General features: G+C 35.6%; 1 protein-coding gene across 1 annotated transcript; it reads left to right on the top strand.

Annotated features, from left to right (window-relative positions):
* Positions 1 to 1,755: 1,755 nt before the first annotated feature.
* On the top strand, positions 1,756 to 20,170 carry alpha-Cat (catenin alpha). The gene is given in 19 exon segments (XM_019041160.2): positions 1,756 to 1,932; positions 3,857 to 3,957; positions 5,075 to 5,264; positions 6,078 to 6,244; positions 6,444 to 6,653; positions 7,328 to 7,501; positions 8,565 to 8,768; positions 10,817 to 10,932; positions 11,675 to 11,792; positions 12,380 to 12,581; positions 12,584 to 12,628; positions 13,139 to 13,339; positions 13,621 to 13,772; positions 14,312 to 14,381; positions 14,984 to 15,051; positions 15,435 to 15,616; positions 16,158 to 16,398; positions 16,756 to 16,872; positions 17,963 to 20,170. Coding segments are annotated over 18 exon segments (2,721 nt in total). The 5' UTR covers positions 1,756 to 1,932; positions 3,857 to 3,858; the 3' UTR covers positions 18,128 to 20,170.
* The last annotated feature ends 1,489 nt before the right edge of the window (positions 20,171 to 21,659 follow it).

Here is a 21,659-nt window from a genome sequence, read left to right on the forward strand (position 1 = left end):
GCGTGGACTTAATACAGAGAAAAAACCGTATATTACGTATTATTCGGATATTTTCAATTCGCCTTCAGCTGCGTCTGCAGCAATTGTTGTTACGAGTATGTTGTGCGTACTGATTTCAGCTCATTACATACTTGATTCACTGAAGGCGTTTTACCTGCGAAAGTAGAGCACCCTGTTGGAGAACAACAGAAGTGAGATTGAATAATCGCTCGATCACTACTTCTTTTATTTGCCGACAGATTGCACTACTTGCGCGCATGAAACGCCTTCAAAAAGTCGAGTATGTAATGAGTTAAAATCAGCACGCACAACATATTCGTAACAACAATTGCTGCAGACGCAGCAGAAGGCGAAATGTTTGGTTAAAAAAAAGAGGATGCTAGGTAGCCTGCGGAACGAGAGGGTATGTATTCGATCGGCATGAATCGAACAAAAAATAAAAATGTGAACCAATCGACACTGATTCAATGTACCTACAATAAATAAAAAAGCGAATCAAAATCAGTAGAAAACTTGCATTTACTATGAACATTTCCAATTGCGATATCTTGATACAAGGATCAGCTAAGATTTTGATTTTTCGCGATTTTCACGCGTACCACAGAATAGAATCACCTGGGTCACCCCTTGCAAACCGTTTTTGGGTACATTTTTGTCACATTTTTTTTTTTTCGTTTTTTATTCAAGACCACAGTGAGGCGTAGTATATATGGAATACTTTCCTCCAGAGTGGTTTCCGTAGGACCCTCTGGCCCCTCCCTGGAAACTTTTTGAAATTTCAACGCTACTTAAGCGCTTTTGGTATAAACTTCTTTCGGAAAGCCTCTTGTCGGCCTCCTATGGTGTAGTGGTTGTAGCGCTTGCTCTATGATCGGGAGGTCCCGGGTTCGATTTCCGGCCAGGCGACCCGAGTTTGATGGTCTCAAACAATGGTTGCCTGGGACTGGTTCAGTAAGGACGGAGGGGGGACGGGACTTAAAGCGTGGGATTAGCCCTTGAGGGCTATTTGAATAGTAAAAAAAAAAAAAAAAAAAAAAAAAAAAAAAAAAATGAAAATCTTGAAATTTTTTGAATTTCAAGTCCATCCGGACGCTTCCGTGATAAAGATTTTCCATCAATTTCGGCCCCAAAATTAAGCTGTTTTTTTTACTTTCAGCACAAAGTAACTTCGAGTTGTTGGACTCGACAGGTTCGACATTTTTTTGAAACTTTAGCTCTATTTGGACGCATTTTGAGGCTTCAGTGACGAAAATTTTAGAGAATACCATGCAACTGCGTGACCAAGAGGTTTTCATTTAAAACCTATTTAAACTCGACGAAGGTTTTTTTCCACCATGCAGAATTTCACGGGGGGGGGGGGGGGGCAGATGATACTGTACTTTCATTTCTGGAGGGGCCCCCATCCCCTGACTACGCTCTTGGCTTGGTCGTCTACGGCCCAAAACGCCTTCCGAAGTGCAGCTAAACTAGCAACAATCATGCCACAACATTTGCCGCATCAAATATTGAAGGCAAATTGTAACCTGCTAACCTGCCAATCCTGGCATTCCTCGCATACAATGTGTAATGACTCTCTGGCAAGAGGGTTGTAACGCTACGAACAAAAAAAAAGAAGGCAATTTTGGAGTAAAAGTGTGGTAAATTCGCAATATTCCGTTATTTTCCTCAGTTGATGAGCGATATTTATTACCGCGATTTCTACTGAAACTTGGCAACATCTACGGATGTTTGATGAGTCATCGATTGAATGTTTACGTCAATCGTTTTGTTTACAATGGCGGCCCGCTATCCGCTTTCTTCTCAGGGCGTAAAATGGGCGTAGAGTTTTTTCCGATGATTCATAATTGCATTACACGAAGTAATTCCGGATAATTTGTAATTTCTGCTATTTTCTGCGTTTCAATAATCTGTGTAATTTTTTCCTTCGTTTAGGTAAGTCAAACATGTAACTCGAAAGTGCTTCTCTGATGCACCAGGAACTACCTCTTTGAAGAGATTCTCTCTTTTGATTTTCATAAATCATCCTATTCTGATTACTTTAGAAGGATATTCATTCTAAGGAGTTTGAATAATTCATCCATCTCTGCCAGTTATTATTAGCCTCACTGAGAAAATCATGAATGATATTTCTATTGCAAACGAGTCGAAGTGGCGTATCCATCGTCCCCATTACTTCTTTGCCTTAGAGTTTTACTTGAGGGACTGGTACTGAAGGTGCATAGCTCTGTTTTCACGAGGAACCCGCTTTGATGCATCTTTGAAATTACTATCCCAGGCTGAATCATCGCTAAACCTATATCACCTATGAGAGGCAGTCCTGTCTTTCTGTAGAATCTACGTGATGTGTGTCAAACCTCTCACGGTTAGAAGGTGCTATTAGGAGAATGCAATGTGACAGATTGACTTAGTCAAAGTTTTTCAGTGTGGTCAAGGTAGCAGAAATATCTTTGTACCCTCCACGCATGGCAAACTATGACCCTCATATTGAGGAAGCAGAGGCGATAGACCCTGCGCATTCCTATTATATCAACCTTTTCCCCTTCAAGTTCTGTCCTCTATTTTCTTAATTTCTGTTTTCCTCTACGCTTACTCATATCATGTCATTCAATCCTACCATCCCTCAATGCTGTAAGCAAAAAATTAGGATCCATGGGGACGTTATTGTCTTATGAAAGCCCTTTATATTAATTGCCCTAGCCTAAAACCAACAGGTGCTTAATTTTCTACAGGGATTTTTTTAATGCATAGAACACGATGGATTAGGATCTTTGTGTTTTATAGTGGTATGATGAAGGTTAGGATTGCACTTAACGGCTCGAACCCTCTTCGTGAGATGGAGTCAAGTTTCGATTGGAGCACAAGAAATGGACTCGACTGCACTAGTTGACCGGTATATAAAAGCGGGGTGTTTCATCACATCCCATTGCGATCTTTTGTGGTTCGGATAAAAAAAAAGCCCTCATGGGATGACCTTTTTTAGAGCTTACATTGGATAATAATTCAATGGGGGAACTGCAGAAACGTGTATCTTGGTTTGCAGCGTTGCAGATTTCCCGTCATACTTTATTTTCTATGAGGGAAACTACTGAACATAATTTTTTGATAATGTCAGTGATTTTTCTACTCTCTATGAAGAATATTCTGTGAAGACTTCAAGCCATGATGTTGGTTTAGTCTACTTTAAAAAAGTAAAATAGTAGTGGAGATCGTGAAACACTGCAACCAAGATATGCATTTTTGCAGTTTCATCGTAAACTTGTGCTCCAATGAGTTTTTTCCCTCTGTATTGAGATTTTTAGTTCTACACTGAATCCTAACGCACATCGGCAAAATTACCAACTTTTTATCTAAACGACTTGGGTGTTGAACCGCAATCAACTTATTTTGACTGCAATCTTACCCATCAACAGTAGAGGAGCATTACCCAAGGGCAAAAATGCAGCTGTGCACAGCTGCCCAGGTACGTCAAATGGCTCACCAGGCGTGAAACCACAATGGAAACAAAAGTCACCTTATCTGATGCAAGTTTTATTGGCTTTTCTCTGGTAGAATTTGAAACCATCTGTATCCAAGGACTGAATGTATTGGAGGAGAATGAAATTTGAATAATTCAAATTTTATCACGCTTAAGCCTCTCCGTTTTCCCAATGAGCCTGAGGTGAGAATTAGAAGCTTATTTCCGCCAAGTCTGAGTTTGGCACATCCTTGTTCCAAATGTGGCCTTACACTTACAAGTAGACAGTTAAAAGGAATTTTCTTAGATTGAAATTACAATTTAATTCATATGTATAGTTATAAAATTTTAGTATGTATACCTCCCACTAAAACCTTGTCAACTTTTTGTTTTCATTTGCAGAGATGGACAATTTTGGGCCCATTACCCTTAAATGGGACCCCAAGAACCTCGAAATCCGCACTATGTCTGTAGAGAAAACCTTGGAGCCTCTCGTTCTTCAGGTTTGTGGAAACAATTAGTGACACTTTTCTAGGTCCAAACTTTTTAATCAAGAGAAGCTTACTTGCTGCCAAATGTCTGAAATCGAAAGTTGCATGTGCTAAAAAATGCAGCACCATTGCTCAAAAGTGGTATGAAATATCAATGTACAAGACTTCAGACTGCTTCTTACCACCTGTAGCTCATCTTCCTCCATGTCTCTGTAAGGGAGTGTAAGGGTTTTCCCATTGAACGCCATTACCACCAATCACCAAACTGCATTCTTAACGAATCTGTCGGTGCTTTCATCACAAAGCTCCTGTTGATATATTCTTTACCACTGATCTCTCCAATTGATAGATGAGCTGATTAGGAAATTCTCTGGTTCTAAGCCTCTCGCCCACCAGTGGTAAAACTGAACCTCGAAATCACCAATGATCATAGAGAAAGAAAGGAGGTGTTTGCATCTTGAGGATTGTGTACCCTGTGACGTAGGTTGGTATAACCTGGTCAGCAAAATCCGGAATTCAAAGTATGAAAAACGGACTATAACGTCCGATTTTTTTGCTTAAATCAACTCATAATATAATTTCTAACACCTTATGCAGAATGCATTTTTTCCATAAACCACATCAATTCCAAGAAAATCGATGATAAAAGTCGCTGCTTCGACCTACGTCATCAAGAAAAGTCCAAGATGCCCTAAATGCAAACACCTCCTTTATTTTTTCTCTATGATCAATAATGACAACAAATGTCTGATCCGAGGTAACTGCTCTTAAATGGTGACCAATGGAGAACCACAGGTAGATTTGCTTATCACCAAGAGAAAACCCATAAAGAGAGTAACAATACATACAAAAGGAGTGAAGAAGTATAGATCAAAGTGGTTTGAAGTTGATATGAAGATTTCGATCTTTTTTTTTATTTGCGCTAAAAGATGTTTTTTCGCCAAGTGTCTCAAAGTTAATAATGAAAATTTCATTATTTCTACGTCGGGCGAGGAGAGACTCCTCTAAAATTTTTCTATCAAATGGTTAACGAATTGTTAATTAACGGATTAAGTAATTTATCTGCTGCTGTAATGAAATTGCTCATCTATTCTATCTCTCTTTATTCTTTATCTGTCTCCAAATCCAGGTCACCACTTTAGTGAACACCAAAGGTCCATCAAAGAAAAAGAAGGGTAGATCTAAAAGAGCTCATGTCCTCGTGGCTGCTGTAGAGAAGGCCACCGAAAATTTTATTGAGAAAGGTGAACAAATCGCTTATGAAAACCCTGACATAAAACAAGAAATGCTCGCTGCAGTTGAGGAAGTTCGCAAAACAGGTATATTATTTTTAATAATCACTCCCGCAATAGAGTCTGCTCCCCTTTTTCAGCCGTAGCCAAAAAGTCGCATTCGTTATCAAGTATCTTTATTAGCCCTTTTCGTTTACTTCATCATGAACGAAATCTTAGTTTTTACGTTTAGCTGTCTCTAGAGCTTACCTGCCAATTTAAGGTAGAGAAAACAAATGTCAAGAGATTATAAACACCTAATGAAAGTTTTGTAAATTAATCCACTATGAACTTTACGATAGACGTTTGCAGGAAATAGTTTTTTAGTCCTCTTTCAGTTACCTGCCCAACAACATTCTTCACAATGTAACAATTTCATGCTGTGTCTTAATATCCTAAACTTTAAATTTTCCTCTATGGAATTGTTCAATTAAAACTCGATTAAACGCCTAAAATTTGTTTATTCCAGAGATATGGGTTTTAAGGTCAGAGGAAACTTTGTTTTCTTTTTGACATCTCATTAAAACAAGATTGACGAATTTCTTTCGGTTTGAAAACAACTCATATCTAGAGTCTTCAATTTTCTGTATTTTTGAGACAAAACAAGTGAAAACTATTGTGGCATTGCCTGCTAGTTTCTCCATGGCTGAACCCCATAGGCCAAAAGTATTCTCCAATCATGGAAAACTCCCAGCTTCGATCAGTTATTTTGTTATCTATATTTTCTCTCCCTCAAAGTTAAATTGTGTTTGAATTGAACGATTCAATTTATATCGCATCATTCTTTTTCTATTTGGAGTAAGTATTCTTGAGGGTTGTGATTTCATTTACCACTTCAATGGGTTACTTTCGTTTTTGCAGGTGAGGCTATGAGTATTGCTGCCAGAGAATTTGCCGATGATCCCTGTTCATCCGTCAAACGTGGGAACATGGTCCGGGCTGCACGGAATCTTTTGTCCGCTGTGACACGGCTTCTCATCCTGGCAGATATGGTAGACGTTCATCTACTCCTGAAGTCTTTACGAGTGGTGAGTTAACTTTTACATATATATTGTCTTCTACAAAAGTGCATTTTCCATTCTGTGGGCAGTCTCACAGATACAATATATCCTCTCAAATAGCCAAGTAATCTAAATCATTAACTTCATTTATTTCTCGGTTCTAATGTTTGTAGATTTACCTGTAATTTTTATGTGGTCATTAACAGTGTTTGATATTCTTTGACAGGTTGAAGACGCTTTAGAAAAGGTGAAAAAAGCTGAGAGCCACCCAGAGTTATTGAACAACATCAATGCATTTGGCTGCAAAGCTTCAGAGCTAATGGCACAAGCAGCGAAGCGACAACAAGAACTTAAGGATCCTCAGTTACGTGATGATCTGGCCGCTGCTCGAGCTGTATTGAAGAAGCACTCTACTATGTTACTAACTGCCTCAAAGGTAGAGTATTTGCGTAATTTCTGTCTCTTCTCTGTGGCTACTTTCAAGAAAGAAGGTTTCAGTTAAGGTAAAGAGGATGAAACAATAAAGTTACATTGGAGCAGAACAAGCCTGGTAAATTTAAGCTCCAAGAAAGTTGAGTTTTTCAATCAATTTTGACGAAAACTATGAACAAGGTATCTACCGTCTGAAAAAAGTATGAATACACTAAAAATGTACGGATTTTGAAAGGTCTGCATGGGAACATGTACAGAGTTTTTACATAAAGAGACAGAAACTCTAGATTGATGAGCCTAAAAAAAGAGTCCTGGAGGGGTGCAATTCTAAACTTCAAGCTCTTTTGTCTCGGCGACATGGTTTTGTTGCGAATTGATAATATTGAAAAATGTCATTTTAAGTATCTGATACATTCAACGTTTGCCATTTTCAATCGTTTATACTGTATAATAACTTCCGAGTTAATGAAAATCTATGATATTTCATGATTTTCAACTGCCAATCGAGTGGAGCCTTTTCTCTGCAGAGCAGCTTAAAAGAATGTCCCATTATCATGTTTTGTTGATTTACCACGTGAAATTCTCTCATTAGAGCATGAAAAGATAGAATGTGGAAATCTGGCTTTTGCCTGGAAGTTTTTGTTTCATTTTCTCATTTACATGAATTTCTTTGCCAAGGTTTACGTGCGCCATCCAGAATTGGCCGCTGCAAAAGCAAATCGAGACTACGTCTTGAAGCAAGTTTGTGAAGCAGTCAACACAATCAGTGATGTGGCTCAAGGTCGTGCCCAAGGTGGAGATCACCCATACGATGGCCCCGGTGAACTCGCTGCCGCTCTTGACGATTTCGATGTAAGAGGAAGCTCCATATTCATTTTATGCTGATTTTTTGCCGGCTTTGTTGATGAATACTTCTCTAACAGGGTGTCTACAAGTCTGGAAGTAGTACTGATTCTTCAAGTGCGGTCTGGAAGTACTGAAAAAGTGTGGAAATTTCGCAAGTCGAAAGTCTGGAATTTTTTCATTTTTGCTGCAATTTGAGCAGGAAATTCAAATTTTCGAAATTTGTCGAATTTTGTTGTTGAAGGTACTAAAATAGTACTAATTTTACTGTTGAGTAGGTACTGAATTCCTTGGGAATGTACTGAAATAGCACTGTAAAAGTACTAATTTTTGGCCGCCTGTCATAGTAGGCACCCTGTCTAAAATTGCCCATTTTTTCAAAATTCTTTCCCTTTCTTTTGCTTTCAGTATATTAGAAAACAAAGCTAGGTATTGATTTAATTTTTACTATTACCAGCATTCTGCCAGTCCTTCGCATCCAAAATTTTCTATAATTTCCAGAAACTTCAAAGATTTCTCTTTGTAATTTTGAGCGCCTAAATTTAGATAAATCAATGCACACTCTTCTTCATTAATGTGCTCCTTGCATTTTTACCTCTCTCAAAGAATTAAAACTAAAAAATAAGTAAGCCTTATCACACCACACATCAATTCAGTCATTGACTATCAATAAATCAATATGAACTAAATGGTACTTGAGTTGCGGTGTGGACCAGGCAATCTTTCGCTCAGTAATTCTACTTGTAAATTTCACTGTCTCAATGCCTTTATGGAAACAATTATTTATGCTTTTCTCTTTTTAGCAGCCTAATTAGATGTATTACCCCAACAATTTTAAAATTTCACAATCTTAAATTAATAAGCTTGTTGGTCCAGGAAAATGAATCAATCCTGGATGGTTTCTAAAACCAATGATTGAAACAGACAAAACAGTTGATTGATTCTTGTGGAGTCTCATTTTTTTATTTAAGGTAACATCAACAGTGGAAATTTAAGTCTAAAAAAACATGAGTGTCAGTTTTCAATCAGGGAAGAAAATTATTTTTAAAGTTTCAAAATTTTGTTACTCTAGGAACGAATGGTCATGGATCCTTTGGCATACAATGAAATTCGTACTCGACCCTCTCTAGAAGAAAGGTTGGAGAGTATTATCAGTGGTGCTGCACTCATGGCGGATTCTTCCTGCACCAGAGACGAAAGGAGAGAAAGAATTGTTGCTGAGTGCAATGCTGTTCGTCAGGCACTTCAAGACCTCCTTTCGGAATACGTTGCCAATGTAAGTTCAATTTCTGTTGCCTAAAAAACATCCTCTGTTGTTTTTAAACTTGCAGGTGGGCTCAGTACTCAGAGCACTAAGATTTCAATCGTTTCTTTCTCTTTGATTGTTAAAAGTATATTTCCTTTGGAGAGCAAATCTCAAAATGAGAATAAAATTAGAAGTTAAAAGTCGCCTTATAGCTATTGTGCCTGACCATATGATGTAGCTCGACCCTAATAAGCAATAGCAGTTGCTGGACGCCAGCATAAATCTCTCTGAATCTGAGTACCTATTTACAGTAACCACCAAATGTGGCTTCATGGACTAAATTATATATCAAATATTCTCTTTAATTCTGAAATGAATATTCCCTTTTTTTTCAAATGTTTACTCTTTTTGTAACAAAATCTTTGTTTATTTTTGGGTGCAGCAACTTTCAATTCAGAGAGGACCTAAAAGAGTAAGCCCATATTAATGTACATGTGTTTGATCTTGTTGTTTTTGAGTTTTTTGCTGGTTTTGTATGTGTGTCTCATCGCTTCTTTTTTCACACTTTCGTTTTTTACTTTTATCTCATTTAAAATTGGACTATTTTTGTGTGTTTAAACATGAATGCAGTTAAAAACCTCAGTATTCATTTTGTCTTTATCTAAGAGTGTAGTAAGAGAGAGCCTCCAAATTTGTAATTTTCTCTCTTTTTTTTAAATCAACTTTAGTTTTTCCAGTTTAATTTAATGAGTATTATCCTTCCTTATATGCATCCTTAACTCTAGGCCTTTCTGGTTGCACCATTTATTGTAGAAGAATTCTGTTTTCCATACATTCTTCGATATCCGCAAAGTGTGCTCCTTAATTTTTACACATCAATTGGAAAAGCTGTTTCTGCTAAAGGAGAGAAAAATGAGAGTCTTTCATTGCTGAAGATAAAATACTACCACCCAAATTTGAGTCAGCTGTTGTCATGCAATCTTTCACCTGAATCGGACAACTCTTTGACATCAAATTGGATGAAAACATTGCATAACAACACAAGGTGGTAATTGAAAGACTTCTCACCCCCCCTGTTCCCCGCTTAAAATGACAAAAATGGTCAATTTTTCACTCCTCAAGAAGGTCATCGCTTTTGAGAATCGTTATTTGCATTTTAGTGTTTAATTTCTGTACATATTTTGATGATCATGGTATTAATTTTTAACGTTCCACTATTTTATTAGAACTGGTAGCTTTTCATTTTATTTTTTATGTATTGCAAATGTGTTGTATTAGGCTCTTGTCAACTTTGGTAGTATTTTAATTCAGAAGGTTGTGTAGGAGAAGCAAGTAAAATATCCAAAAATTCCAGCATACTTTTTATGACGGAGAGGAGAGTCTTGCAATCTTGCCAAGATACCCTAATTATTCCCTTACTAGAGTTCCAGAATTAGGTATTTTATGGTTTTTTGCTGTTCAACTTGTTTTGAGTTTGTAACTGTCAGCAAGAACTTTACATCTCTTTTTTGAATGTTTGTTTTTTCATTACCCTTATCAATGCATGAGTTTACACATTCTGCGAACTTCCGAAATTAATAATTTTAAATAGTAATAATCTGGGTTTTTTTTTTTTTTTTTTTTTTTTTTTACAAAACCTTCCAAATCAAAAACCATAAAATGAACTGATACTCTGATTCAAATAAATTTGAGCAGTCAAAATCAGGGAGGGAAAGAGATAATTTTTAGGTTCATCATTAAAGTTTCGGTTCTGCCCAACGAGTTTTTACATTCTGCTGGAATAAAAGAGTTAGGAGAGCTCAAGATATGGATAAAAGTAAATGAATGTTTCTTTTTTAAAATATTTTTTTCATCTGCAACCGCATATCTCAGTCATGTTTTTGAGAGGTTCATCAACCACCTCTCTCCAAATGTTCTTTCAGGAGTTTAGACCTCATAAAATTTTTAGAAAGATTTGATTAGTGGCCTAATAGATTTTTTTCTTATTTTAATCCCCCCTTATTTTATCTTAGCCTTGGTAAAATATTTTATTACTCTCTCTTGAACCATTCATTTTAATTAATCATTCTTCATTCTAGATGAGTGTCAAAGATACCAGTGAAGGTCTGGAACGTGCTATTGATCACATGTGTCGGAAAACTCGAGATCTCCGCAGACAGTTGCGCAAAGCAGTGGTTGATCATGTGTCTGACAGGTATGACATTATTTTTAATGATTAAATGTACTCAAATTTTGTTTTAAAAAAGAGTGGGTTAAGAAAACCCTGAATATTGACGATACCGAGAAGTTCTTTGAGCTTGCAAGGCTGTCAGTGTGTTGATCTTAGTGAAGTATTTTCAGTTAAAAGTCACCTCTGTATAGCATGGGTTGTGGTCCCTTTTCTGGCTTTGATTGGAAGAAGGTTTTGATTTTGAAAAGTTCTAAAGGCTTCAAAATTGCAGCATCTTCTGAAAGATGCTCAAAACATGCTTGGATTTTACTTTTTAGCAATTTTAGAGGTACTTGATTGTATCAAAGAAATAAGGAACCATTTTATGTTCAGGTATGTTATGTTATTTTTTAGATTGTAGTAAAAGGTGTCCCAAGAAAAATCTTAGAAAATCTGAAGGAGAAATTTAATCAGACAGAATTTTGATCATTAAAAATTGATGTTAAGGGAAGAAGCAACTAAGATTAGGAGTAAATTTTGAAAAAAAATGCCTTAAAGAGCGCCTCTTGAGGTTGCAAGTACCATGACAAACAAGTTTACCAATGAACCTCAGTGTTCTCTCTAAATAAATACATATTGAGTGTGGAGTGAAAATAATTCATGAATTGTGATCGATTGGTACAACTTAATTTTCTTAACGACGTTCAGAATAAAAATGAACAACTGAAATACAATGTTTGATTATTTTTGTCACTTATATTTAAGTTGCCCTCTACGTTTGTTTCAGCTTTTTGGAAACGAGTGTACCTTTACTTGTTCTGATCGAAGCCGCCAGAGCAGGAAATGAGAAGGAAGTTGAAGATTATGCTCTTGTTTTTACTGAGCATGCAAACAAATTGGTTGAAGTAAGTTCCTTACCTCTTTCGTAAATCAACCCTTAATTTGACTTAAAATAATATTGCCAAATACTGATGAATTGCTCTTAACACTACCATGTTCCGTACTGCCAAATTACTACTCTATAAGGCTAAAAATTCTCTAAATAAGAGGCCTTATATCAAGAAAACGATGTTTAATTCTAAGAAAGACAACGGTTGAAAAATTTAGATATGTTCCCAGACACTTGATAGACAGCTGGAGGAATCATTGGAATGCTGTCTTTTCACAGTGTAAGTGGGAACTGCAAATGGAGTTACTACAATCGATGATGAGGTTCAGCAAAAAATTGCATTGCGCAATTTCTAGCATCATTAATTGTATCTGTGACTCCGTTTGCAAAAGAGTTAATGCCCTTCATTCATGTCTGCTAAAGAGGAAAACAGCTTAGTCTCTTTTTGGAGAAGAGTTCATAAATCTCAGGTTCATAAATCTCTTTTTTGAAATTTCTTGCATTCATCAATATAAATGGTTTTATAGCAAAATTTCAGTCTGAAGATTTAGGACTTTCAGAATACATGATTTTCTTGTTAATTTAACTTAACTTCATTCATAGGTTGCTAACTTGGCATGCAGTATGTCAAACAATGAAGACGGTGTCAAAATGGTGAGGTACGCAGCAGCTCAAATCGATAATCTCTGTCCGCAAGTCATCAATGCAGCCAGGATTCTGGCGGCTCGACCCCGATCGAAAGTCGCCCAAGAGAATATGGATGTCTTCCGAGATGCATGGGAGGCACAAGTACGTGTTTTGACGGAAGCGTAGATGACATAACTACCATCGATGATTTCCTTGCTGTATCAGGTAATGAAATTATTTCAACAAACAAGAGTTTCATTCTTATCTTTTAAGAAATTCTGCAAAATATTTGTGTTTAAACCATTAAATCCAAATGAGCTGTTGGTTCAATAATGTATGAAGTATAGCATCTTTATAAAATAGGTAGATTTAAGATTGTTCCAGGATTGATTCTTTAAGTTTTATTCTTAATCAGGTTAAATGTGCAATATGTAAAACTAGAAAACCAAATTATTAGAAAAGCACAACTTTAAGTAGATGAGTGAGCTCCGAGATCAAATTTGAATTGAAAAGTTACTCGTGACCAATCCCTTTTTTATCCATATCAGTACATTATGTATGAATCCTAAAATTTAGGACATTTTTCTTCGATTGGATCAGCAGAAACTTGAAAAATTCTAGAGTATTTTTACCCAAAAGTCTGTGAAAACTCTGATTAAACTTTTGCACTCAAGATGTACTGTTTTCAATAAAGTGCTGGATCTGTCTTTAACATATCAAAAATAAAAATTCCAGAAAATCATATTTTGGAGGATGTGAACAAATGTGTGCTGGCTCTACAAGAAGGAGACGCAGATACATTGGATCGTACGGCTGGCGCCATTCGAGGGCGCTCAGCTCGAGTGTGCAACGTAGTAACTGCAGAAATGGATAACTACGAGCCAGGAATCTACACAGAGCGTGTAATAGAAGCCATCAAAGTTTTACGTGATCAAGGTGAGCTCATATTGCATTACAATACAACTCAAAAATAGTTTTTGAACAAGTTACTCCTGTGTTTTTAGATTCACTAAAACCCCAACATAAAGAAGATTTTCTTTCAAAAGCCTATGTAATTTGTGCATTTTTTCTTTCTTTTTAAGATCTAGCATCATGTGAGATTATGTTTCCGTCAATTTTTACTCGCTTCTCTTTCATCATTTCTCATTGTCTTATTTTTCTCAGTGAGTTTGCTTACACACATGAATTACATGTATCTTTTTTTCATATATTTTTAGTCATGCCAAACTTTGCACAAAGAGTAGAAGTAGCTGTCGATGCTCTATCCTCAAACCCTGCCAAAGATGTAGATGAAAATGAATTCATCGATGCCTCCAGACTCGTCTATGATGGAGTTCGAGAAATTCGAAGAGCCGTTCTCATGAATAGGGTAAGATATTTGTTTCCAATGATTTACTACTCTGAAAATTTTAGATTGGATTAAATTTTAGATTTTAGTAATAGAGTAAAGGGAAAATAGTGTCAAGCTGCCAAAAAGTTTTCAATTTAACCATTTAAAAGTTAAAATAAAAAACATATAATATGCTCGATCATCTATCTAATAAAGACGTGACTATCTATCGAGTATTATGTATTCATTATGTCTCTCCCTACATTGTCACTCGTGACAAATTTCATTGTTTTAATTTGCATATCAAAAGAAACCAAAAAAGAAGTAAATCATAGTACACTTTGTGAAAACGGTTGATGTAATTATGATGACAAAAAGCCTCCTGCCATGGAGTTCATTAATCTTAGTTGTGAAATTTCACGTCACTGCTAAAGAGTTTTTGGTTTGTAAACCATATTTATTCACACAATTTGAGCCAAATTTTCCGCAGGTTAATGTACAATCATTGACGCAATCATGTTTCTGAAGTTTGATAGTATGTATTTTTAATTTTTCTTTCTTCCTTTCTTTTCTATTAGACTGACGAGGAACTGGATCCGGAAGATGTGGAATTGGATGAGCACTACACAATAGAAACCCACAGTAGATGTAAGTTCAGACCCAAAATAGATTTTCCGAGTATCTAGTGGTCTTCTGAATATCTGTTTTACACTTTCTCTCTTTTTCTCTTTCAATTCTCTTGTGATCTTACGCATGATTTCGAGAACGTATCCTGGCACAAAATAAAACATTTTATTGGCAAAATTAAATGCTCGGAGATAGTATTAATTTTTAAAATCTAATTATACCCAGTATCTCAGGGTCCATTCTACATACCAATTCTGGTCAAAAACCTCTTATCAAAGCACAACTTTTTACGCTACTTTTGGGTTTTTAAGAGCTTGTATGATATATGTCATGGTCTGGATAACATTCTCGGTCCTGATGGGACATTTTGGAGCTAAGAGTCTTAACTTCTAGTTAAAATTTAACAGTACCTATAATCATGAAATATTAACCGGTGGAAAAATCTGTTATAAGAGGTGATAACATCGGGCCTTAGGATTATTATAATTTGATTTTTTTCTGTTGTCTTCAACTGGAATTCAGCTTTAATCTCGCTATACTTATAAGACTTCCATTTCTGCTTTCTCCTCTTCTCTTTTTGAAGATCTTAATTAACGCAACTATCCTCATATTTTCTGTTTCAGCGAGTGCCAGAACCGGTGAACATGGTGTTGACGAATACCCTGATATCAGTGGTATCACCACTGCAAGAGTGAGTATAATTCTAAATTTTTTTCTTGACTTTTATCCTCTCATGTTTAAAATTATGTTGCTGTCAAAAAACATTCAGTATCATAAAGGTCACTACCGGAAAAGTAAAGGCAGATTTTAAAAATTAGAAGTTTGCAAAGTAGCAAACAAAGGTTCTCAGTATTTTAAGTTCCGTCATTGATTTCTATAAATCGCAACTTTTAGCAGTTGGCAAAGTCTCGACTACCTTATTTGAAGTCAATACTGGACAAGTGTGTAGATCATTAAAACCTAAAAGGACTCGTTCAAGCATATTTTCTTTCCAGTTAAAATTCTACCAATTCTGTTCTCTGTTCTTTCCTTGTACAGTAATAACACAATTCAATTTTTTCTGTCCTTTTTTAGGAAGCAATGCGTAAAATGACTGAAGAAGACAAACAGAAGATCGCGCAACAAGTAGAGTTCTTCCGAAGTGAGAAATTGAAATTCGATCGTGAGGTAGCTAAATGGGACGACACAGGGAACGATATTATTGTTTTAGCTAAACACATGTGTATGATCATGATGGAAATGACTGATTTTACGCGGTAGGTGTCTTTTTCAATCTTATTATCTGTACATTCTGACTTTTGAACATAATTACCCTTTCACTAATTTTTTTGCTGAAGCAACCAGTTTTCTATTTTTGCTTTAGCTCAGTTGTTTTTATCAAAGAAAGGTAGCCTTTTTTTGCCACAGAGAAGGGAGGATTGAGTAGGTGCAAAATTGCGTTTAGGAATGAGTTGATTTTTCTAACCCCCAGCATTTGTCTTAAATGCCAAGAACTGACAATGAGAGGCTTCGCCATAAAATTCTCGTATTGTCTGGATTGCTTTATTTAGGGGAAGGGAGAGAGAAAAAATTGCCAGAACTCTGTTTCTTCTGGAGTGGAGAGAGTGAAAAAATTTTCCCTACTATTGGCAATGTAAGATCAAAATAGCCCTATGAAAACTTATTAATTCATCAGCTAAGATGGTATTTTGACAAAAGTGATTGGAGTTTGAATTTATGAGCTTTGCAGTTGCTTAAATAAAATTTTAAACTGAGTAATTTTATCAATGCTATTCATGCGTTTTTTTCTGTCTCCAGTGGACGAGGTCCATTAAAAACTACCATGGACGTTATCAATGCTGCCAAAAAAATTTCTGAAGCTGGTACCAAATTGGATAAATTGACGAGTCAAATAGCTGACCAGTGTCCGGAGTCGTCTACCAAAAATGACTTGAAAGCGTATCTTCAGCGCATAGCTTTATACTGTCATCAGTTGAACATAACCTCAAAAGTGAAAGCCGACGTGCAGAATATCAGTGGAGAATTAATCGTATCAGGGGTAAGTCGTTTTTCCTTCTGAACCTTTCCTAAGGATTTCCTCAACGGTTTCAAGTATTTATGCTGTTGGTTTCATCTCTCAGCTCCTACAACCCAAGATGAATTTTAATTAACTTATCTGAATTTGCTTTAATTCATTCAATTTGTTCTTAAATAAATTTTACATCCTGTTTAGTGGTCCAATGCAAATCACATTGCAGGCAATGGGATCATTTTACTGCTTTTGTCTGGCATTTTGAATTGCTTTAAACGCACTTACAATCCTGCAGTTGTGGGAGCCGATTAAATATAATATTTTTGTCCTTTTCTCAATGAGGAGTGCATAATAAAGAATTTTTTATCTTTCTTTTATTTTCAGTTGGACAGTGCTACTTCTTTAATTCAGGCTGCTAAGAATCTAATGAATGCTGTGGTGCTAACCGTCAAGTCTTCATACGTAGCGAGCACAAAGTATCCTAGACAGGGAACAGTTTCGGTAAGTGTATTGTCATATTTCACTCTTTTTCTTTTTAAGTCATGGCGCATTAGTCTATCTCTGAATAGCCAGGTTTGAAGTTCTTCTTGTTCATCTAAGTACATACATTAGTTTTTTTTTAAATTGAAATGTGGCCCAATAATTTACATGCTTTATAAATTTAAATATTTTTTTTTCTAAATTTTAAGTTCAATATTACTTTTAATTTTTAAACCTACTCCCTCCTTGGACTCCAACCTTCTTTTCTTTCCTCAAGTTTGCTGAGCAATATTCTAGTACTTCTCATCCCTGTTTTGTCCAGGGTGTTATTTCTGACTTTGGTACCCATCAGTTCATTGCTCTCCACCCAAGGCTTATATTATTCCTGATTTGAAACACCCCTAAAAAAAGCATGTCACCCTCCTGAGAACCAAGCGTTTTCTCAATCATTTAATTTTTTTCTTTTTTTATTAAAGTGAATGTTGGGATTTAATAAAACTTGAACAGAATCAGATTCTGAAGTAGAAACGAAGAAAAACGATTTCTATAAATATGATAAAATTTTAACCTTACTGACAGTGTTCAAGAAAGAAAAAGTATATTGGAACAACATATTGTTTAAAATCAGCTTCTTCAGTGTTCAAGGTGATGATATCCATTTTTTTCTACGATGACAGTGAGAATTCTGTCTCAGTCAACAGCCAATAAGAATGTTGCACTCAAGAGACGTATTTTGTTTGGCGTAAAAATTGTTTCCTGTTACCAATTTTGTGTTATTTGCGTCACTTTTTCACAACCAATGAGCGCAAAGCAGCTAAAAGTAAGGTTAGAAATCTTGTCAACAAATGTACACAACAGTCGCAACATTTCTGCAACCTGCTCCGAGCACGTTGCAAGTGATACGTATCAAAATGTTACAACAGCGTTGCCATGTTGTGCAAAAAAATTCCAATGAAATAAGCCATGCCCTCTCATTTCCAGTAACACTCAAACAAAATACGAATATCACACACTGATGCGAAACAGTTACGATTGTTATGCCAAACAAAATACATCTAAGGTTGTTTATCTGTCTCATGGTCCCTTAAAACATGTTTCTCTCTCATTTTAGTCTCCAATTGTCGTCTGGAAGATGAAGGCTCCCGAGAAGAAACCTCTCGTCAGACCCGAAAAACCAGAAGAAGTCAGAGCCAAAGTGAGGAAAGGGTCGCAGAAAAAGATCCAAAATCCGATCAAAGCACTCAGCGAATTCCAAAGTCCAACAGAATCTGTGTAATCCTGGTTTTACGCACGTAATGTTTTGAACTGTAAAAAAAAATTGTATCTCCTGTACGTAATCGATTACTCTAATGGGTGGCATATCGCTTTATTTCTTCCAAGACGCTATTGTGTCACCACAATTGCGGCTCAAAGCAGAAAATACAAAATTATACATTATCATGTAATGACGATCGTCATCGACAATCTTCTCTGTGCGGTTGAAGCTAGCTCAAATTTTCTTTTCTGTCAATGTGAACACTTCTTCCTTTTTGATAAATTTTAGGATGGCGTAGAATTTATACATATGTCCTCTTGTAAATTAATTTAATTCTTCATCTTTATACAAATATTTGTGATCTGTTTACGAAAAAAAAATGAATAAAAGAAACAATAGAAAATTTTAGTTTCCTTAAGAGTAGCGTCAATTTATGATGGATGATTATTAATTATTTGCTCCTTAGTCTGACTGTTTAGCTCTAGTTTTCTTAAAAACTTATCGATAAAGATCCCTACAAATCTTTATCATGTGCATTATTTTCAATTCTTTTGGTCTTAAATTTATGTATTTCTGTATTTTTCTCTTGTGCTAATTCTTATTTTATCCATTCCAAGAATCACCCTCCTTTCTTGCTTTACCCTCGTAATAGGTATCTCAAAGTTTTTTTGAAACTTTTCAGCAAGAATGTTTAGCAGTTCTTCGTTCTCAGGTAGGTAGAATCATGGTATGTATCATAAAACCTGCGCAAAAATTTTCCAGAAAGCTTTTTATACTAGTAGAAGTCAAATATCAATAAGAATAAAGATTTTGATAAGATTTTAAAATGAAGTATTTATCAATATATGTGATTCTCTTAATTTAATCTTAAATATCTCATTCCAATTTTATGTAAAACTCAATTTTCTTATTGCTATAGGGAACTTTATAAGTTAAGGTTTCATGGAGCTTCATCTCTGTCAGTGTATAAAACATATTTTACAATTCACCTCTTTCCCCTTCAGCAAACTGAAGATGAACTCTAAAGTTGTCTAATACGCGTCTTTAATTAACAAATTGGAAGGGAAAGAAATGAGTCTTATAATTTATTATGTATATTGACCAAATCTTTTCCTGTTGTTTAAAAGGATCATCACATACTATACACCATCAAACTCTGTCACAGTGTTATTCTTTTAAACAGAAACAGTGGTTTGACTGCTGAAACTTTTTCATTTCTTCATTGAATGACCTTGTTTGATCAAATTCCATCTTGCAAACCTGTTCATTGACAAGATCATTCAAAAAGATTGCTATTAGCTACTCTTGATCGAGGCTCAATAATTGGACCACTTCTCACAGATTTAACTTTATCGCTAACTTTATTATTGATCAGCGATTGAACAAATCATGTTGCCCTATTTGGCTAATTTTAGGTGCTTTGACTGAGTTCGATGTAGTATTTGAGCATTTTGAAGAGATTAGCTGCAAGTAATAAAATTAGTACTTATTTTTCTATAGAAAAACTGCTTTATAAATGATTTCTGGAATTTCATGGTTTCTATAAACACGAACTTGCTCATCGTTTCAAACAAATATGCTCACCATGCTCATCTACTCATGTTATTAAAGTTTGGGTATCTACTTTCGTTGAATATCGATAGTGAAACTGCATAAATGCATATCTTGGTTTTTGACACTGCAGGCTCCCTGTAATAGTTTACTTACTTTCTCAATGAAAAAATACTCAACATTTTTTCTTGAAAACGTGTCTGATTTTTCTTCTCTGTGACGAAAATACTCTGTGAAAATTTCAAGCATTAGTGTAGACTCGTTCTCCTTTGATAAAATAAAATTGGAGCAGAGATTTTGAAACACCACAAACGAGATTTCTATTTTTGCAGTTTCATCGTCGGTATTCTTCACCTGTAAAAATATGCTTTTTTTCAAATTTTATAAATGTTTACCTTTTACTTCTGTTTATCATTTTGTATCTTTTCTGAATCAATGAGAGTACTTATAGAATTTTTTATATACATTCATGGTTTTTAATGTAAAAAAAATAAAATTTTCCTTAAAATTTTACTGAACTGTAACACTTATTTGAATTCATTCACCTTGGGTTTCAATTTTGGTTTAGATAATGACTAATACACCTTATAACTCTGTCAAATATCTTTATAATAACTTATTGTTAGGATTGAAACTTGTCTACTTACCAAAAAAAGGATAAATATGTGTCCATATATGACTCCAAGAGTACCTAATTATCACCGGGAAAAAAAATTGTAATGAATGAAGAGAGCATCTTGCACATCACAGAAATCAAATTTATACAATGGTAAACTTTGTGTGCTGCCAATTTCTTTTCTTACTTCCAAAAAGGTATACATTTTTTCGGAAGTTTATAGAGGTGGCTGACAGTTGTGCAGCTATGAATCTAAAGCTATCTCAAACAGACATGCAAATCGCGGTTTTTAACTGAAAGAAATGGTTTTTGCCACACTCTTTGCCTTTCTTTTTTTCAGCATGAGCATTGATATAGGGACGTAACAGTGTTCATGCAATTGAAAATTATTTCTGTAAAAGAAACCATATGTTCGGTTTCCATTTCCTTGAAGGAAAAATTAGTAGCAGTGTGAGGAAATTTAATAAAATGAGGAAACCTGTACTGCCGTGCAAAGGGAGAACGCCGTATGAACATTCGAGAGTTGCCAAATTCCCTCTCAGAAAATAGTTATTTTTGGAGAAAGTTCAGGGTATTCCCCCTTGAAATTTTCAGGAACTTCAGATGAAATTGAGAACAAAATTATCGGAAAAACTGGAGGGAAAATCTTTAGAAATTTTCCCGAAAATTGGTGATTTACCGAGGGAAATTTGGCAACGCCTGAAGCTTCATACGGCGTCCTTCCTAAGCACGGCAGTGTAATGGGGCTACTTTCACACTCTCTGATTATAGCTATCGCCTTCCTGCTGTGGCTCATATTACCTCACTTTGGGTCACCAGTGGAGCGAAAATTTAAGATCATCAAGCCCTCCAATTCACTTATTCTTTTTGAACTCATTGAAAAAGGGTTCATAGATGAAGGGGCCGAATGAAATATTTAAATTTAAGAAAAAGTGAAAACAATGGCTTTTAAAGTAATTTGACTAGTATTGATGTGAAATATGATTGCTCGGATTCAGCTTTTTCATAAAGCCCACTCCCAGCAGAATATTTTTGAAATTATAAAAATCTGAATCTTTCACCGAAACTCTCCCATCATTTTGGTTCGAAAGTGACACCCTTGAAATTTTCGAATTTCGGTGTAAAGCTTTGTTCAAGTTGCGGGCCAAACTTTTCCCGCTTTTAATTCAAATGTATTGATTTGATACTTTGATTCGATTGGTACAATTTAACCAATCAGAGGATTGTGGTGTGGAGCCAATATGCTGCTGCGCTCTAGTGGCGGCCTTCGAAAACACTTGAAGCTTTGAGCTTGCGCTGTTGCCAACTTATACTGAAATGTAAATCTAAGATTTAGTTCGTTGTCAGGTAAATTTGTTAACTGAACACCTCGCAAAATTCAGTTTT

Source organism: Bemisia tabaci, chromosome 8, assembly GCF_918797505.1.
Source record: "Bemisia tabaci chromosome 8, PGI_BMITA_v3".
NCBI lineage: Eukaryota > Metazoa > Arthropoda > Insecta > Hemiptera > Aleyrodidae > Bemisia > Bemisia tabaci.